Source organism: Hypanus sabinus, chromosome 9 (genome assembly GCF_030144855.1).
Source record: "Hypanus sabinus isolate sHypSab1 chromosome 9, sHypSab1.hap1, whole genome shotgun sequence".
Taxonomy (NCBI): domain Eukaryota; kingdom Metazoa; phylum Chordata; class Chondrichthyes; order Myliobatiformes; family Dasyatidae; genus Hypanus; species Hypanus sabinus.
In genome coordinates, this window is record NC_082714.1 from 41,850,777 (window position 1) to 41,864,898 (window position 14,122).

Genomic DNA, 14,122 nt, shown 5'->3' on the forward strand with positions numbered 1-14,122 from the left:
ACTCTTTAAAAAGTACATTTTGACCTATATCACAAATTGTGTCACAACCAAATAGTTTGGTTCAGCTACAATTTAGCCAGTTTTTAAAGTTAAAAAGCAGAACTACTATTGGACCGATCAATATTTGATGTATAATTCATTAATAATATTTTTTGTTTCTTTTCAGATCCCCAACTTAACTTTATGGTAAGGTGGAATTGGTAATTTGTTCTATTTCATGACTTTGCTGTGAAAATTAATCAAGAATTAATTGTAGAGCAAAATTGTATATCCAACTTGATCAGTTAGGAGAACAGTTTGCAGAGATGTTTTGTCTTTACATTTTGTATTTTTTATTATGGCGTGGAAGGCAGCCATTCGGCCCATCTAGTCTATACTGCTCTCAGAACAATCCTATTCTCTCACTTACTTTCATGTAATCTACTCTGTCTCAAGTACCCATTTACACCCTCACCTCATTGATTCTCCCATCAGTCACATACACTATGGAATATCTGCAGTATCTAATTAACCCACCAAATAGACATCTTTGGGATTTAGAAGGAAACCAAAATACACAATGAAAATGAGACGTACCAACTCCATACAGACAGCACCAGAGTCCAGAAAGAAATGTCAAGAGATCACAAATGTTTTGTAATCTGTGCTCCCAGGCTCCATGCTGTAATTATAAATTTGTCAAATTTAGCTTTAAATGGAAGCTGACTATTTCATTTGACTATGATGAAGACGTTCTAATGCTTTGTTGTCAAGATATATACTGTTGAAGGACATGGCCTCACTTTCCACTTAACTTCTGGGAGATACAGTATACTTGCAGAAATACATGTTGAGTTAAGAGCAACAGACAAACTTTCACTTAGTGGCAGTTGATATATTCACAAACCTATGTCAAGTATACTCGCGGCTTTAAATGGGTAACCAGTGACTCAGTATCAGTTATAAATTATCTGCTTTTACATGACATAGTACTTTCTACTGGTTTTAGTAGGGGGAGAAAATGAAACTGCTGATAAGAGTCTGTGGAAAAATCTAAATTGTTTGAATTACTGTATCATTTAATATGTATGAGGCTTATTCACTGTTCTGCATCATCTATGAAATAGCAAAAAAAGTAATTATTATTCTTTCACATTTTTATTGATCATCTGGTATTGGGTATGGAAATATATTTTATTTGTAATTCCGTATCAATAATGTTGTACTGCATGTATTATGTGGTACTATAAACTGACAGGGAGAAAACGCCTGTGTAAATTTTAACTAATGCCTTTGTTATGGATATATATGGAATACCTTTTGTTTCCCAGTATCAGTTTAATTTATAGGTGGCAAAAGGTATCTAAAATTATTAAACTTTAATTATGTTTTTCTCCCATTGTAGTGTGGCAACAGTACATATAATGGTAAGTTTTAAAATTTTTGTGAAGTTTACTTAGCAATATTTTCAAAGTTTATATTTTTATTAATACTCTCTCTTCCATACCAAACAGAAACAGCTTTCTGTGCGGCCATAAACAGGTAAGCGTTGGCAGCATTCTGTCAGTTAACTGAAATTATTGACTTGTCACTATGCTTTTCCATAGAATTTATATGATCAAATTCTGCCCTTGGCTATATTACTTACTTACTTGATTTTAATTTTTTCATATGCTAACGATGTTGAAACATAGAAAGTAGGAGCAGGATTCAGCCATCTGGCTCATTGAGCCTGCTCCACTGTTCAATAAGATCATGGCTGATCTAGCCGTGTACCCAGCTCAACATACCTGCCTTTTCCCCATAACCCTTAACTGCCCTGCTATGCAAAAATCTATCTAACTCTATCTTAACTGGAATATATTTTATGAATTAGCTTCTACTGTTTCTCTGGGCAGAAAATTTCACCAATTCACTACTTTCTATGAAAGGCATTTTCTCCTCATTTCCACCCTAAATCTATTGACTTGTTATAAAGTCTGTATGCTTTACAATATCTCAACCAAATGGGAGCATATTTTAATATAGGCTATTGAATGACAGGAGGACATTCATCTGAATCCCCACCAGCATACATCATGAAATAAAAAAAGTAGTGAAATAGTGTTCATGGGTTCAGTGTCCATTCAGAAATTGGATGGCAGAGGGGAAGAAGTTGTTCCTGAGTAGCTGAATGTGTGCCTTCAGGTTTCTGTACCTCCTACCTGATGGTAACAGTGAGAAGAGGGCATGTCCTCTGTGATGGGGTCCTTAACGATGGACACCGCCTTCAAGGCACCGCTCTTTGAAGATGTCTTGCATGCTACAAAGGCTGGTATCCATGAAAGAGCTGACTAATTTTACCACTCTGCAGTTTACTTCAATCCTGTGCAGTAGCCCCCTCCTCCCCCCCATACCAGACGGTGATGCAGCCTGTCAGAATGCTCTCTGCGGTTCATCTGCATTTGTTTCCGAGTGTTTTTGGTGATAAAACAAATCTCCTCAAACTCCTAATGAAATATAGCAGCTACTTTATGTCCCTTATAGCTGCACCGATACATTTGATTGCCTTGAATTAGCTTGATTTAGGCTAGTATTCAATCCTAGGTCTTTCCCGGCCCACGTGACTCCCTACAACTTCACAAACCTATTTTCTTCGATCATACCGAAGCCCTTCAACATGATAAAGGATGTAAAGAAATAAGTCTGTGTTTGTGTTGATTTGTATTTGCTTTGAACTAAATCCCAAGGTAACTCCTTTCCTAACAAATATTATTTCCCTATGCTCTTTCCCACCCCTTGATTGTTGACAGTTCTGTTGTGAATAAATTCTTGATGACGATTAATGAGTCCCAGCTCTGCAACTTCAACGTTAGTGATTACGCATGTGCTCAGGTAAGCTCTGTTGTTACACAGGATTTTACACACGAATAAATGTCTTGTCAAAGCGTCACACAGTTTAACGAAATATATTTTCTGGTATTGTTCCTCCTGCTAAGAATGATGCTAGTTGTTTTGAATAGATACCAGTGGAAAAAATATCTTCCTTTGATCTCGGAACTTGGGCTTTGCTGGAGGGCGGCCGTGGGGGGTGTTGGGGCGCAGGACAGTCATCCTTGCAGCAACCTGCATCCCAGCATGACTTCAAATTAAAGAATGAAGAATACAAATGTATTGGCATTTGAATCCAGAAATTATACTGAATGCAGATATTTATAATGGGTCGGGACATTCCTGGTTCCAGTTGTTTAATCGAGAACAGTATGCAGCCAGCGGGCTTCTGCCTTTCATTCATGGACATTGCTATGTGGATGTCAGGCTGGAGTTGGAGGGTACACGCAGCGTCCTGTCACTGGACTCGGGTTTATACTGGAGATGGAGGCTGTATGTAGCACAATATTGTACATTTGAATAAGGCTGCAAATTAATTGAAAGCAGGGTAGTATGTTACTTTATTATTTTACTTAATCTTTATGTTTTTAATTTCTAACACGTAAGAATGATTTCAAGTAAATTTTTTTAAGTACTTTGTTACTTTTTAAAATTTCTTCTGAGTATTTAAAGCTGCTTAGATTCTTAAGTGTTGTTCATCAGGAGCCACCCCCCAAGGCCTGGTCACTGCCCATGTCACCGTGCAGACAAGATTCTGGCAAATCTTGAGCTCAGTTGAATCTGTGGGTTGCACAAAGTAAATGAGTACAAAGGAGATGGGTGCGATCTTGGGCAGTAGACCAGATTGAGCACAATCAGCCTATTATCTCTGGAAATACCATGTATATCTATGAATGGTTCTGATGAAGGGTTTTGACCCGAAATGTCGACTGTTTATTCATTTCCATAGATGCTTCCCGACCTGCTGAGTTCCTCCAGCGTTTTGTGTGTGTTGCTTTGTTTATTTATATATATATATATATAAAATTTACTGCAATATCCCTCATGCTTGGTTAATCTAACTTCGCTAGATTGTTTTCCCTAATTCCTGCCTAGACTATCCCATAGAGTGCATCATTGATAACTGATACCTAGATTTCAATCGGTACATTTAATGTCAGAGAAATGTATACAATATACATCCTGAAATTCCTTTTCTTCGCAACCATCCACCAAAACAGAGGAGTGCCCCAAAGAATGAATGACAGTTAAATGTTAGATCCCCAAAGCCTCCCCCAACTCCCCCTCCCACACATAAGCAGCGGTAAAGCATCACCCCCCCCCCACCCTTCCCCCACCAGCAAAAAAAGCATCGGCACCCCCCACTAAGCACTTGAGCATGCAGCAAAAACATCAATAAAGACACAGATTTGCAGTACCCCAAAGACTACTTGTTCACCCAGTAATTCGACATACCACAGGCTCTCTCGCTCTTTTCCTAATAAGATAAAAAGAGGTCCCTGTTTCACAGAGAGGGGAGGGCAGTAATCCTGTTGAATTCTGAGTATTTTTGGATTTTTTTTTTGTGTACACTGTCCTTCAACAATGAGAAGGTTTTTAATGGAAGTTTTAACATCATATCCCATTTCTGACATTCACTTCTATGAAACCAGTGAAAAGGAATTTGTTAGCACAGCTTAATTTACAATCACTACCATATTACATGCTTAATACAAGTAAATGAGGGCAAATTTCTGTCCTGTGAGTTGGTCCAGTGTCTAACAAAGCCAGTGGTTTTGGTAATATACAGAATGTGAATTTTTCACTGCTATGCACAAATTCACTATGAGTTATGGATTTTCTTTGCTGTATCATGTTGAGAAACAGCAAGATGAAAGTTCAGTTGATATGGGACTCCATGTTATTCATAATCATCACGGATATTAAACATTGAAGAATTGGACACTAGGATGCCTGTCTAGTGACTTAAATTAATAAATCATCAAATATTCTTTGACATTGGGTTACTTTGTTTAATATTGTATTATTTTTTATTTGTAGAGAATTCCATCATTTGTGGTATTTTAGATTAAATAAATAGTAAAGTATTATTGTAACATATTTTCAATTGCTTTACTTTGCAGGATAATCAACTGGGAAGTCTAACCAGTGATCATCTGACAACTTTATTTCATTGTTATACTTCAACGAAGGCCCTACAGAGGCAAGATGAAACTGCACTGGGCATTTTTATGCAGAAGCTTGACAAAACGATCCTCAATGAGGCAGTGGATAAATTTAACAACAAGGTGAAAAATGAACCTTTAAAGATGGAAGTATCCTTATTTAAACATTGCAGAAAACATTCTTAATTCCTCTCAGTGCAGCTACTGTATTGACTATTTTGAACAGAAAATACTATATAGTATTTTAGATCAGTGAAGGAACTTGGAATAATCTCAACAACACTAATTATTCTTAATGTATCATTGGATGAACTAAACTAAACCTCTCAGACCTGCTGCATGCAAAATATTTTGCTCCTGGTTGGAAAGCAAATTGGCTTGTTTGAATAATTTACAATGGTGATATGACTTATTACTTGAACTTATTGAAAAATAATTATTCAGTAAACAATACACTTTGCTAGCTTGAGTATGTGAATATTTGGAATATTTGATTTCTTTGTTACAGGCATGAAAAAACATAACATCACCAAACATTTAAGGGTGGATATAGAAAAAAATATTGTAATTCTTTTTATGAGCCAACATTGGGCAAATGAAAAGTAAGGAAAATGAATGCTTGCTGGAACAATAAAAAAATTATAATTCTAAACCTAGACATTTATAGATAGTTTGTAGGCATCAAATAGTTTTCTGAATATTTAACGTTATCATCTTCTATGGTCATTTATAATTATGTTTCCCTTCAAATCGACACATCCTTGACCAAAAAAAATAGAAAGTGTTGGTAACACTGAGCAAGCAAGCCGGGCAGCTTAGAGGGAAGGGAGAAAAAAGGTTAATATTTCAGGTTGATCATTTCTCAGCACAATACAATTCGGTTCTTTAGGAAAATGAATAAAATACATAAGACTGCCATGGTTTTGTTGAATTTCACTGTTCTCTACTGAAACAAACATTCAAATTAATTGTTCTTTCATAGTACCTTCTGTTTTTTAGGAAAGGCAGCAACATTAACAAATATGGTGGCTTATCATATCTGATTGTGAAAAGAGAGCTTCAGATGTCGATAAATCTTGTTTATTACATTTGCCAAATACTACTTCGTGAAAAAAAGAACTAATTTAGTTTTAGTTCTGAAGTGGTGAATGATTTTGTTAACAATTTGTAACAAAACGCAATGGTGTGTTTCAGACTCAGAACACGGCCTCTATTCCTTTGATGACAAAGATCACGTTTATGAATGCACTGTGGGAGACTGTGAAGACCAGCGAAAACTTAAACAGTTCTGCTTTCCTGACAAAATGGTTCCAGGAGCGTTTCAGACCGTTCAATGCTGGCATCTCCCAAATGGTCCTGAACTGTCTGTTGATACGAAACCCAACTTGCGAGGGTTACCAAGCAGTGTAAGAGAATACCTCACTTTTACTATCTAGTTCAAATCACTAATATTTAGGGCTTCACAATCTTTTGTATGTTCCTTGATCTTTGATGCTCGTAACTAGTAGGGAGGTATGTCAATGTACGCATGTTGGGAAGCATGCTTTGTTGTTGTTGACATCATTGGGTTGGCTTTTCATGACCAATGAAAAGCCATAAAGTTTAATTGGTCCATACATTTTATGTGAATGCTTTTGCAAGTAAGTTCCACTAATGAAGCATGATTCTTCTTCTAGTCTACTGCGTACACACACCTATGGCTCAGTCTGACATCATGACCTGTTTTCCTCCGTTTGCTCTTCGTAAATGGAGCAAGAGGAGAAGATGCATTTACTTCCAATCAGCATGCAAAGCCCCTCTTGTTCAGTCTCTTATGCAATAGAATTTAGGAACAGTGGATTTTGAAAAAAGTTCTATACAGTTGTCTGCCCTCAAACACCCTATGTTTAATTCACCTCTCCTATTTTTGAAAGGTATATGGATCTGTAAGTCTTCCAGAAGTAGTCTAGCAGAAGTACGTGTGTGTATATCACACGCATGTACACGCCCACACCCACTCACCCACCAATGCCTCACACTTGTAATAAGATGGCCAGGATATACAGGACGATTCCTGCTAATTGTTGAAGGGTTTTATTGCAATGGGATGCTCTGTTCAGGCTTTGGATGCAGATGTACTCAGACCATATTTTAAAACATACTATTGTCCATTGGTTGAATGAAAATTATAGATCTGACTATCTAATAACTATAGATCTGTGTTCTGGTAATAGCTTGAAAGGACTCAATGATGCATTTGAAGAGATGCTTCAGGCAACAAGAGAAACAGTATTAAAAGTATGGATCCTTGGCTACCTCAACGGCACAGGTAAGGTAGAAAGGCAATAACAAGCCAAAGAGGTTTGCATCCACCTGTTATTCTAAAATTGCAGCAAAACTCAGTGGTAATTGTTTATTTTCAAGACATAGTTTTATATTTTTTAAATTTCAGTTTAATAACAGATCAGGTTCCCTTCTAGTTTTTTTTTAAGGCATGGCTAGAAATGAGTCTTATCTCTTAAAAGCAACTAACTTTAGGAGAAAAGGATTTATGCACGTATGATACTACAATCACATGTCTAGTGAGTGTAGGCAGGAACAAATTGCTATTCCTGAATTTGTTTCCACCTTTTAAATCTAACACTTCTATAGTTGAATATTGGAAGGAATTGCTGCTGGCTGCTTCACAGCCTGGGAAGGAGGTTCCAATGCATAGGATTGCAAGGCTTACAGACACAGGCAGCTCTATCACAGGCACAAAGCTCCCCACCACTGAGGACATCTTCAAGAGGCAATGCCTTTAAAAGGTGGCATCCGTCATTAAGGAACCTTACTATCTGGACATGTCCTCTTATTATTGCTATCAGGGAGGAGGTCCAGGAGCCTCAAGACCCACGCTAAATAATACAGCAACAGCTTCTTGCTCTCCACCATCATGTTATTGATTGGTATATGAACCCATGAACACTACCTCGTTATTCTTTCTTTTTGCACTGTTGACTTATTTTGTGATTTAGAGTAATTTTATGTCTTTGCATTGTACTGCTGCCACAAGACAAACTTCATGCCATATAAGACAATGATAATAAACCTGATTCTTATTGCAAAGCTCTCCTACCAGACCATATTGGCTATATATTCCCTCAGTTATTCAACAGAAAAAAATCATATTTCAACAATATTTCCTAATAGAATTAATTAAAATCTATCTGGCCATAGTTGTCACATGGTTAACCCTGAGATCTGCTCTATATAATTCAATTGATAAAAGGTATTCTCATTTTAATTGAAGACAGTCTTGAACTATCAGTTCAAAACGTGTTTCTTATAAAGATCATAAGAAATAGGAATATGTCAATCATCTTTTCAAACCAGTTCCACAATTCAACAAATTTAAGGCTGATCTGCCACCTCAATCCACATTCTTCCAGTATTCTCAAATCCCTTGATTTATCTAATGTCCAAAAATCTATCCATTTCAATTCTGAACAAAGATCAATAGCTGAGCTTTCATACTCTTTTGAATTCAAAATAGGTTTCCTTCTATGCAAATTAAAGATGTTTTTGATGATCCACTGGAGTATATCCTATCCCTACAGTTAACCATTATTTTACTACTACAGGTGCAGGATGTACCAGCAACACAAATGGATCAAGAGACTGGCTGCTGACAAACTGGGGAATGTTCAGATACCTCATTAATATCGAGACTTTTACTACCCTGAATTCCAAATTCAGTGCAGTAAGTTGTGGAATCTTTTCTGGAAACATTTTGAATTTTTTTTTTGAATTGCAGTTTATATTCTTGGTCTGTAATATCATCTTAAAATCAAAGCTTTCATCTTGGCTCTTTATCAATCTAATTTATAATTTATTGCTGAAAGTTATGCCATAGAGTCCCTGTTTACTGCAAAAACATCCAGGATTCTTAGTATCCATACAAATTTCTCTGGTCTAATTTATTTTCAAGCTTCCCTCTGTGCAGTCTGAAGTTAAATGTATAATTGATGTTGAAAAAGAAGAACTTGAATGCTTTTGCAGAAACTTCTTCCCATCCTCAATATGTTTTTATCTTCCATTTCTCTGCAGCAATGTGGTTACCATTAGGAAAGATTCTAAACTGGAGCATAGAACTGAGAGAAAGAAATTGCTGTGCTTCTTTCTAAATTAGCTTTTTCTCTTTGCTGCCGTTCTTTTTTTTAGTGGTGTGACTGTGGGCGTGGGATTGTGGCTGTGGATTTAATTTTCAATCTGTCAGATTGATACTCCTATGCAGGAGTTACCAACATTTTTTATGCCTGGACCAATACCATTAAGCAACAGGTCTGAGGACCCCAGGTTGGGAACCCCTGATCTAATACCACTGTTTTTGTCTAGTGATGGCTTATTAATGATCATCAAATAAATCAGATGGGTGAGCTTGCCTGATAAAACTGGAATGATGCGATTCTGCGTCAAATTTCAACATTCACAATGCTTGTCAGTTCCTTGATAGAAATTGATGCTGATTGGCATATGATAATATGGTATTAAGTCATTGTCTTAGAATGACAAAAATTCAACACTGGATGACAAAAGAGCAGAGACATGCTCAGAGTGATGGATGTCTCTTCACCTCTTTGTACTCAGTTATGAAATATCATCCAATTGATATATTTGTGACTTCTACAGAAATTTGACTTTTCACAGAATGCTACCCAAATATTTAATTTGCAGAAAAAAAAATCTCTTGCATAGAATTTGTGTGTGGAGGAGGTGGGGAGAGAAAATAAAACATTTTTTTCATCATCTTGTGTTTCTTGACCCATGCACTGGTGACATGGAGTCATGTCACAAGGAGTTCCAAAATGGCTCATTTTCTAAGAACGCTACAACCGCCACCCCCTCACCCCTCACCCCACCACCCCCCCCCTCCCTAGTATCATAGGGTTGCTTGTCTCCCTCCACCAATGACAGTTAGCAATGGGAACGTTGTAATACTTTCCACATTAAGCACAATCTTTCCCTGATATCATTATGCTCTATTAACTAACAGACAAAGTTACTAGATGATTGAGTGAAGCAGTACCTAATACAATGATGTGATAAATAATGTACTGATTTCACCAATTATGTATTTTATCATATATCCATAGTTTGATGCTCTGGACCTCCTCAATTCAAGACATCTGTCTGAGCTAACGATGAACTCTTTGAACAATGTGAATAACATCAGTGAAATCCTTGATGCGGTTGCTAGCAGGAACTTCACTGGACTGAGGGAATACATGAAGTACTTTGTTACAGACGCAAAAATGGTAAATCATTGAATGTTTTGATTATTCTTTTGTTGAAGTGTGAATGTTGAGACTATACCCCAACATTTACTAGCTGCCCTACCTAACTGCCATCTGAGAGCACAATTAAGCATCAGATGTTGGCATGGATCTAAAGTCAAATAAATTTTCATCCCTTACAGACAAACATAAATCTATTGAGGTTTTCACATCTCCTCAGTGCCACTTTACATTTTGCATTTCTGTATTGACAACAGTATTATAGTATGGAACTTAGCAACCAGTGGGCCGTCCTCCACAAATTATGACTGCGTGTACAGAGAGAGGCCTATCTGCGAAAGGCCTTTGTGCGCACAAAATATGAGTGGATATGTCTGTGTTACTTTGGATTTCCAGCAGAATCTCTTCTGTTTCTATTGTGCATGATATTTTGGGCCTCATTGACAATTGAATGTAGCAGCGTGGCCACACAGAACAAGAATGTTAGACTTCATCACTATATAATTTGTAGAGAGACACAGCTTTGAAATAGGGAATGTGGCCTATCCCATTCCTTCTGACCAATGAAGCACCCATCTTCCCACACCTGGATCCTCACCTTCCAAGCTAAGGCAACTTAAATCCTCATTAAAGCTGTCAATTAGACAGCTTCCATTACTTTCTTTGGCAGTGCATTCCCCATTCTTGCCACTCTCTGGTTAGTGAAGGACACGTTCTATCCTCCCTAAATTTCCTGCCGCTTACTTTATGTCCTCTTATTTATTCACATCAGACAAGAGAAAATTTCCCTGCAGCTTACCCTATCTATATCCTTCATAATTTTATAAACCTTATCAATGTCCCGTGTTGTCTCCACGTTGCCAATGTGATGCATATTTTGAGGCTCATACAATTTATTCAGAAAAAATATTGTATGACCATTTCAGTCAATTGCGAAAGTCATTCAAGATGCTTTCTAAAATGTTTGCAATTTTTAAATGTAAGGGAAAAATAACTAAGTAATCATCCTTGAAAATAATTTATCATTAGATTGATTAAGATGGTTGTCAGAACAGATTCAATGCAATGTTATCTTGTTTCAGAGGGGTATTCAAGCTATTCAGAACACCGCTGTTAGAGAAGTGATGTTGACTAGGATCATGCAGCAGTTAGAACCCCAGTTTCCAGCATTTAATGCCACAGACTATGCCGACTGGTTCCAGACTAACTTGCGTCTTCTGCTGCCCAGCATTCAATCGAGTAATCTCAACCTCATACCTTTGAACATAAGCTGTGAAGCAAACCAAGCCATGTAAGTACTCGGGAATTGCACTAGCTCTACAAAAAGGTTATAACACAAGAACATTAACAATATAAGCTACATTAGGCCTCAAGTTCTGCCATTCTCTAAGAACATGGCTATTTTGATCTTGATCTCAATTCTGTTTTCATTATTTCTGATCATAATTCTAAATGCCATTTTACTTCCTCCTTAATAACGGATTTCAACATTTTCCGAATGACAGTTATTAGATGAACCGAACTGTGGATCTCTGCTCTCTCTTTCCCTGTTTTCTCAAATTGTGGTGTTACATCTATTTTTCAGCTAGCTTTGATCTGCTCAGAATATGTGGAACTCTGGAAAGGTCACAGACAACACATCAATAAATTCTGCAACCTTCAGAATTCCATCTCGCGTTTTCCATCAGGTCTTGGGGCTTAGTCCATTAGTTTACCCTGCGCATCTTCTCCAGTGATAATTCCTCCTTTCTGCTTTGATTTAGGCATTTTATACCTTCTATGAAGACAGATACAAATATTTATTTAGTGGCTGTGATGTTTTCTTATTTCCTATTATTAATTCCCATTATTAGCCTGTGTAATGTGTAAATATATTGGAAGCACTTAAGCATGTTTTAATATTACTTGCTATTTTGGTGTTTATTTTCTTAATTTTCACTTGTGTTTTAGTTAACCTAGAAGATTTCCTAATTCGTGCATTTATTTATAAGCTTGTTCTCTTTCATTCAATCTTGTATCATGTCTAACCTCTTCAGTTAGAAATACATGATTCAGTGGTTCCATTTACTATCACAGAATGTATACAACCTGAAATTCTTGCTCTCTGCAGACATCCATGAAAATAGAAGGCACCTTTTCCCATAGAATCCTAGTTTGTCATAGGTATTGTTGTTAATAATTATGATAAACTTCTTGAAATCTCTGTCCCTGCTATCTATCACCATGTTTTTTGAAACTTCCTGATCCACATTAGCCAGCTTTTCTTTTCATAATTCTATAATGGTGTTTATTTACAATGAAGATCTTAATTTTGAAAACATTTGCTACTTTGAAAGTGATAATAAAATACTGGCATATTATGATCTCTTTTCAGAGATCTGATTTCTCAGAGGATCCTTTGAAAGGAATCACTAATTAAACCCATCTTGTTATACATGAGCAGCCTTAAATAGCCTGTTCACTGATTATTCCAGAAATAAATCTCAATCACATCCCATGAACTCCTCCTCAAGAGTACCTTTGCTAATTTGATTAGACCAATCAATATGGAGATTAAACTTTGGCACAATTATTAAATACTGTGATGTAAGCTTCCTTTATTTCTTGCTTAATGCTCTGTATAATAGTACATCCACTTTGTCATTGTTACTTCTTAAACTCTTATTATTTCTACTCAAATGTATTCTGTTTCTGGATGTTTTAGGTCAAAATCATTTCTTACTACTGTTCAAACTAGAATGTAGACATAGGAACAATGTTTTCCACACCGTATGGAGAAAAATTTCTAGTACTATTTAATGCAGAGTTTTTAAAAAAATTAGAGCCAGGTTACAGACAATTTATTTAATATTGTTATAATTTCACAAATAAAAGCAAAGTAACCACATCTTTTACTAAAATGCGTGAAGTTTGCTATTGTTAGAATCTTACTGTAAAATATCTATTTAATTTTTGCAATCTTTTGTAATTTATGCAGAATTAAAGGACTGGACAATGTTTATCCAAGTTTATCACCGTCACAGATTAAAAATGTTAGCACATTTATATCAACTTACCTCTCCAACCAACTTCAGACAACAGGTAAAGTGCAGACGTTAAAGCATAACAAACAGGAGCAGGAGTGGGCCATCTGGCCTGTTGGGCCTGCTCCACCATTTAATAAGATCATGGCTGATCTGGTCATGGACTCATCTTCACCTACCTGCCTTTTCCTCATGACCCTTAATTCCCCTATGATGTAAAAATATTCAACCTTGTCTTAAATGTACCGTTGGTATTTACTGAGGTAGCCTCCACTGCTTCACTGAACATCAAATAGGAAATAATAAGAAATTTCTACTAACAAAAAAAGTCCAATTATCATTCCAGTTTTAGTCATGAGCATGTGCAATTTTATGTTGACCAAGAAAGAGCAAAAAAAACTGGAGCCAACAGAGAAATAATTGTATTGCTGAAACACTGGCATCCCTGTGGCAAACTAGAGGAATGCTATGTCCACTATACCATCAACAAATGACAATGTAAAGGAATCTGAAAGGAACAAACCTGCAGATATTGGGATTATTTGAACCACAGTAATGTATAACTAATATGGATTCAGCGGGCTGAGGAGCCAGTTTTCATTCTGTGACTGTTCTGGAACTCCGTGAGGTTAACTGGCATGCAGCGCACTGGAAGCCTACACACAAACTATGGTTTCAAGTAGCATTGAAAGTGGGAGAAGGATGGGTAAAACCACAAGGGTAGTATAGTGGTTAGCGTCATGCTTTGCAGCACCAGTAATTTCGGTTCAGTGCCTGCCACTGCCTGTAAGGGGTTTGTAATTTCTCTCCCCATGGCTGTGCGAGTTTC

General features: G+C 36.7%; 1 protein-coding gene across 1 annotated transcript in view; it reads left to right on the forward strand.

The window, feature by feature from the left end:
• Positions 1-14,122, forward strand: part of LOC132398985 (uncharacterized) — a 165,249-nt gene that overhangs the window by 102,159 nt on the left and 48,968 nt on the right. The window contains exons 97-107 of the mRNA XM_059978822.1: positions 167-186; positions 1,385-1,406; positions 1,494-1,521; positions 2,772-2,853; positions 4,974-5,138; positions 6,210-6,421; positions 7,229-7,323; positions 8,618-8,736; positions 10,130-10,291; positions 11,353-11,561; positions 13,248-13,351. Coding sequence (XP_059834805.1) covers positions 167-186; positions 1,385-1,406; positions 1,494-1,521; positions 2,772-2,853; positions 4,974-5,138; positions 6,210-6,421; positions 7,229-7,323; positions 8,618-8,736; positions 10,130-10,291; positions 11,353-11,561; positions 13,248-13,351 — 1,218 coding nt within the window. The remainder of the gene's footprint in view (positions 1-166; positions 187-1,384; positions 1,407-1,493; positions 1,522-2,771; positions 2,854-4,973; positions 5,139-6,209; positions 6,422-7,228; positions 7,324-8,617; positions 8,737-10,129; positions 10,292-11,352; positions 11,562-13,247; positions 13,352-14,122) is intronic.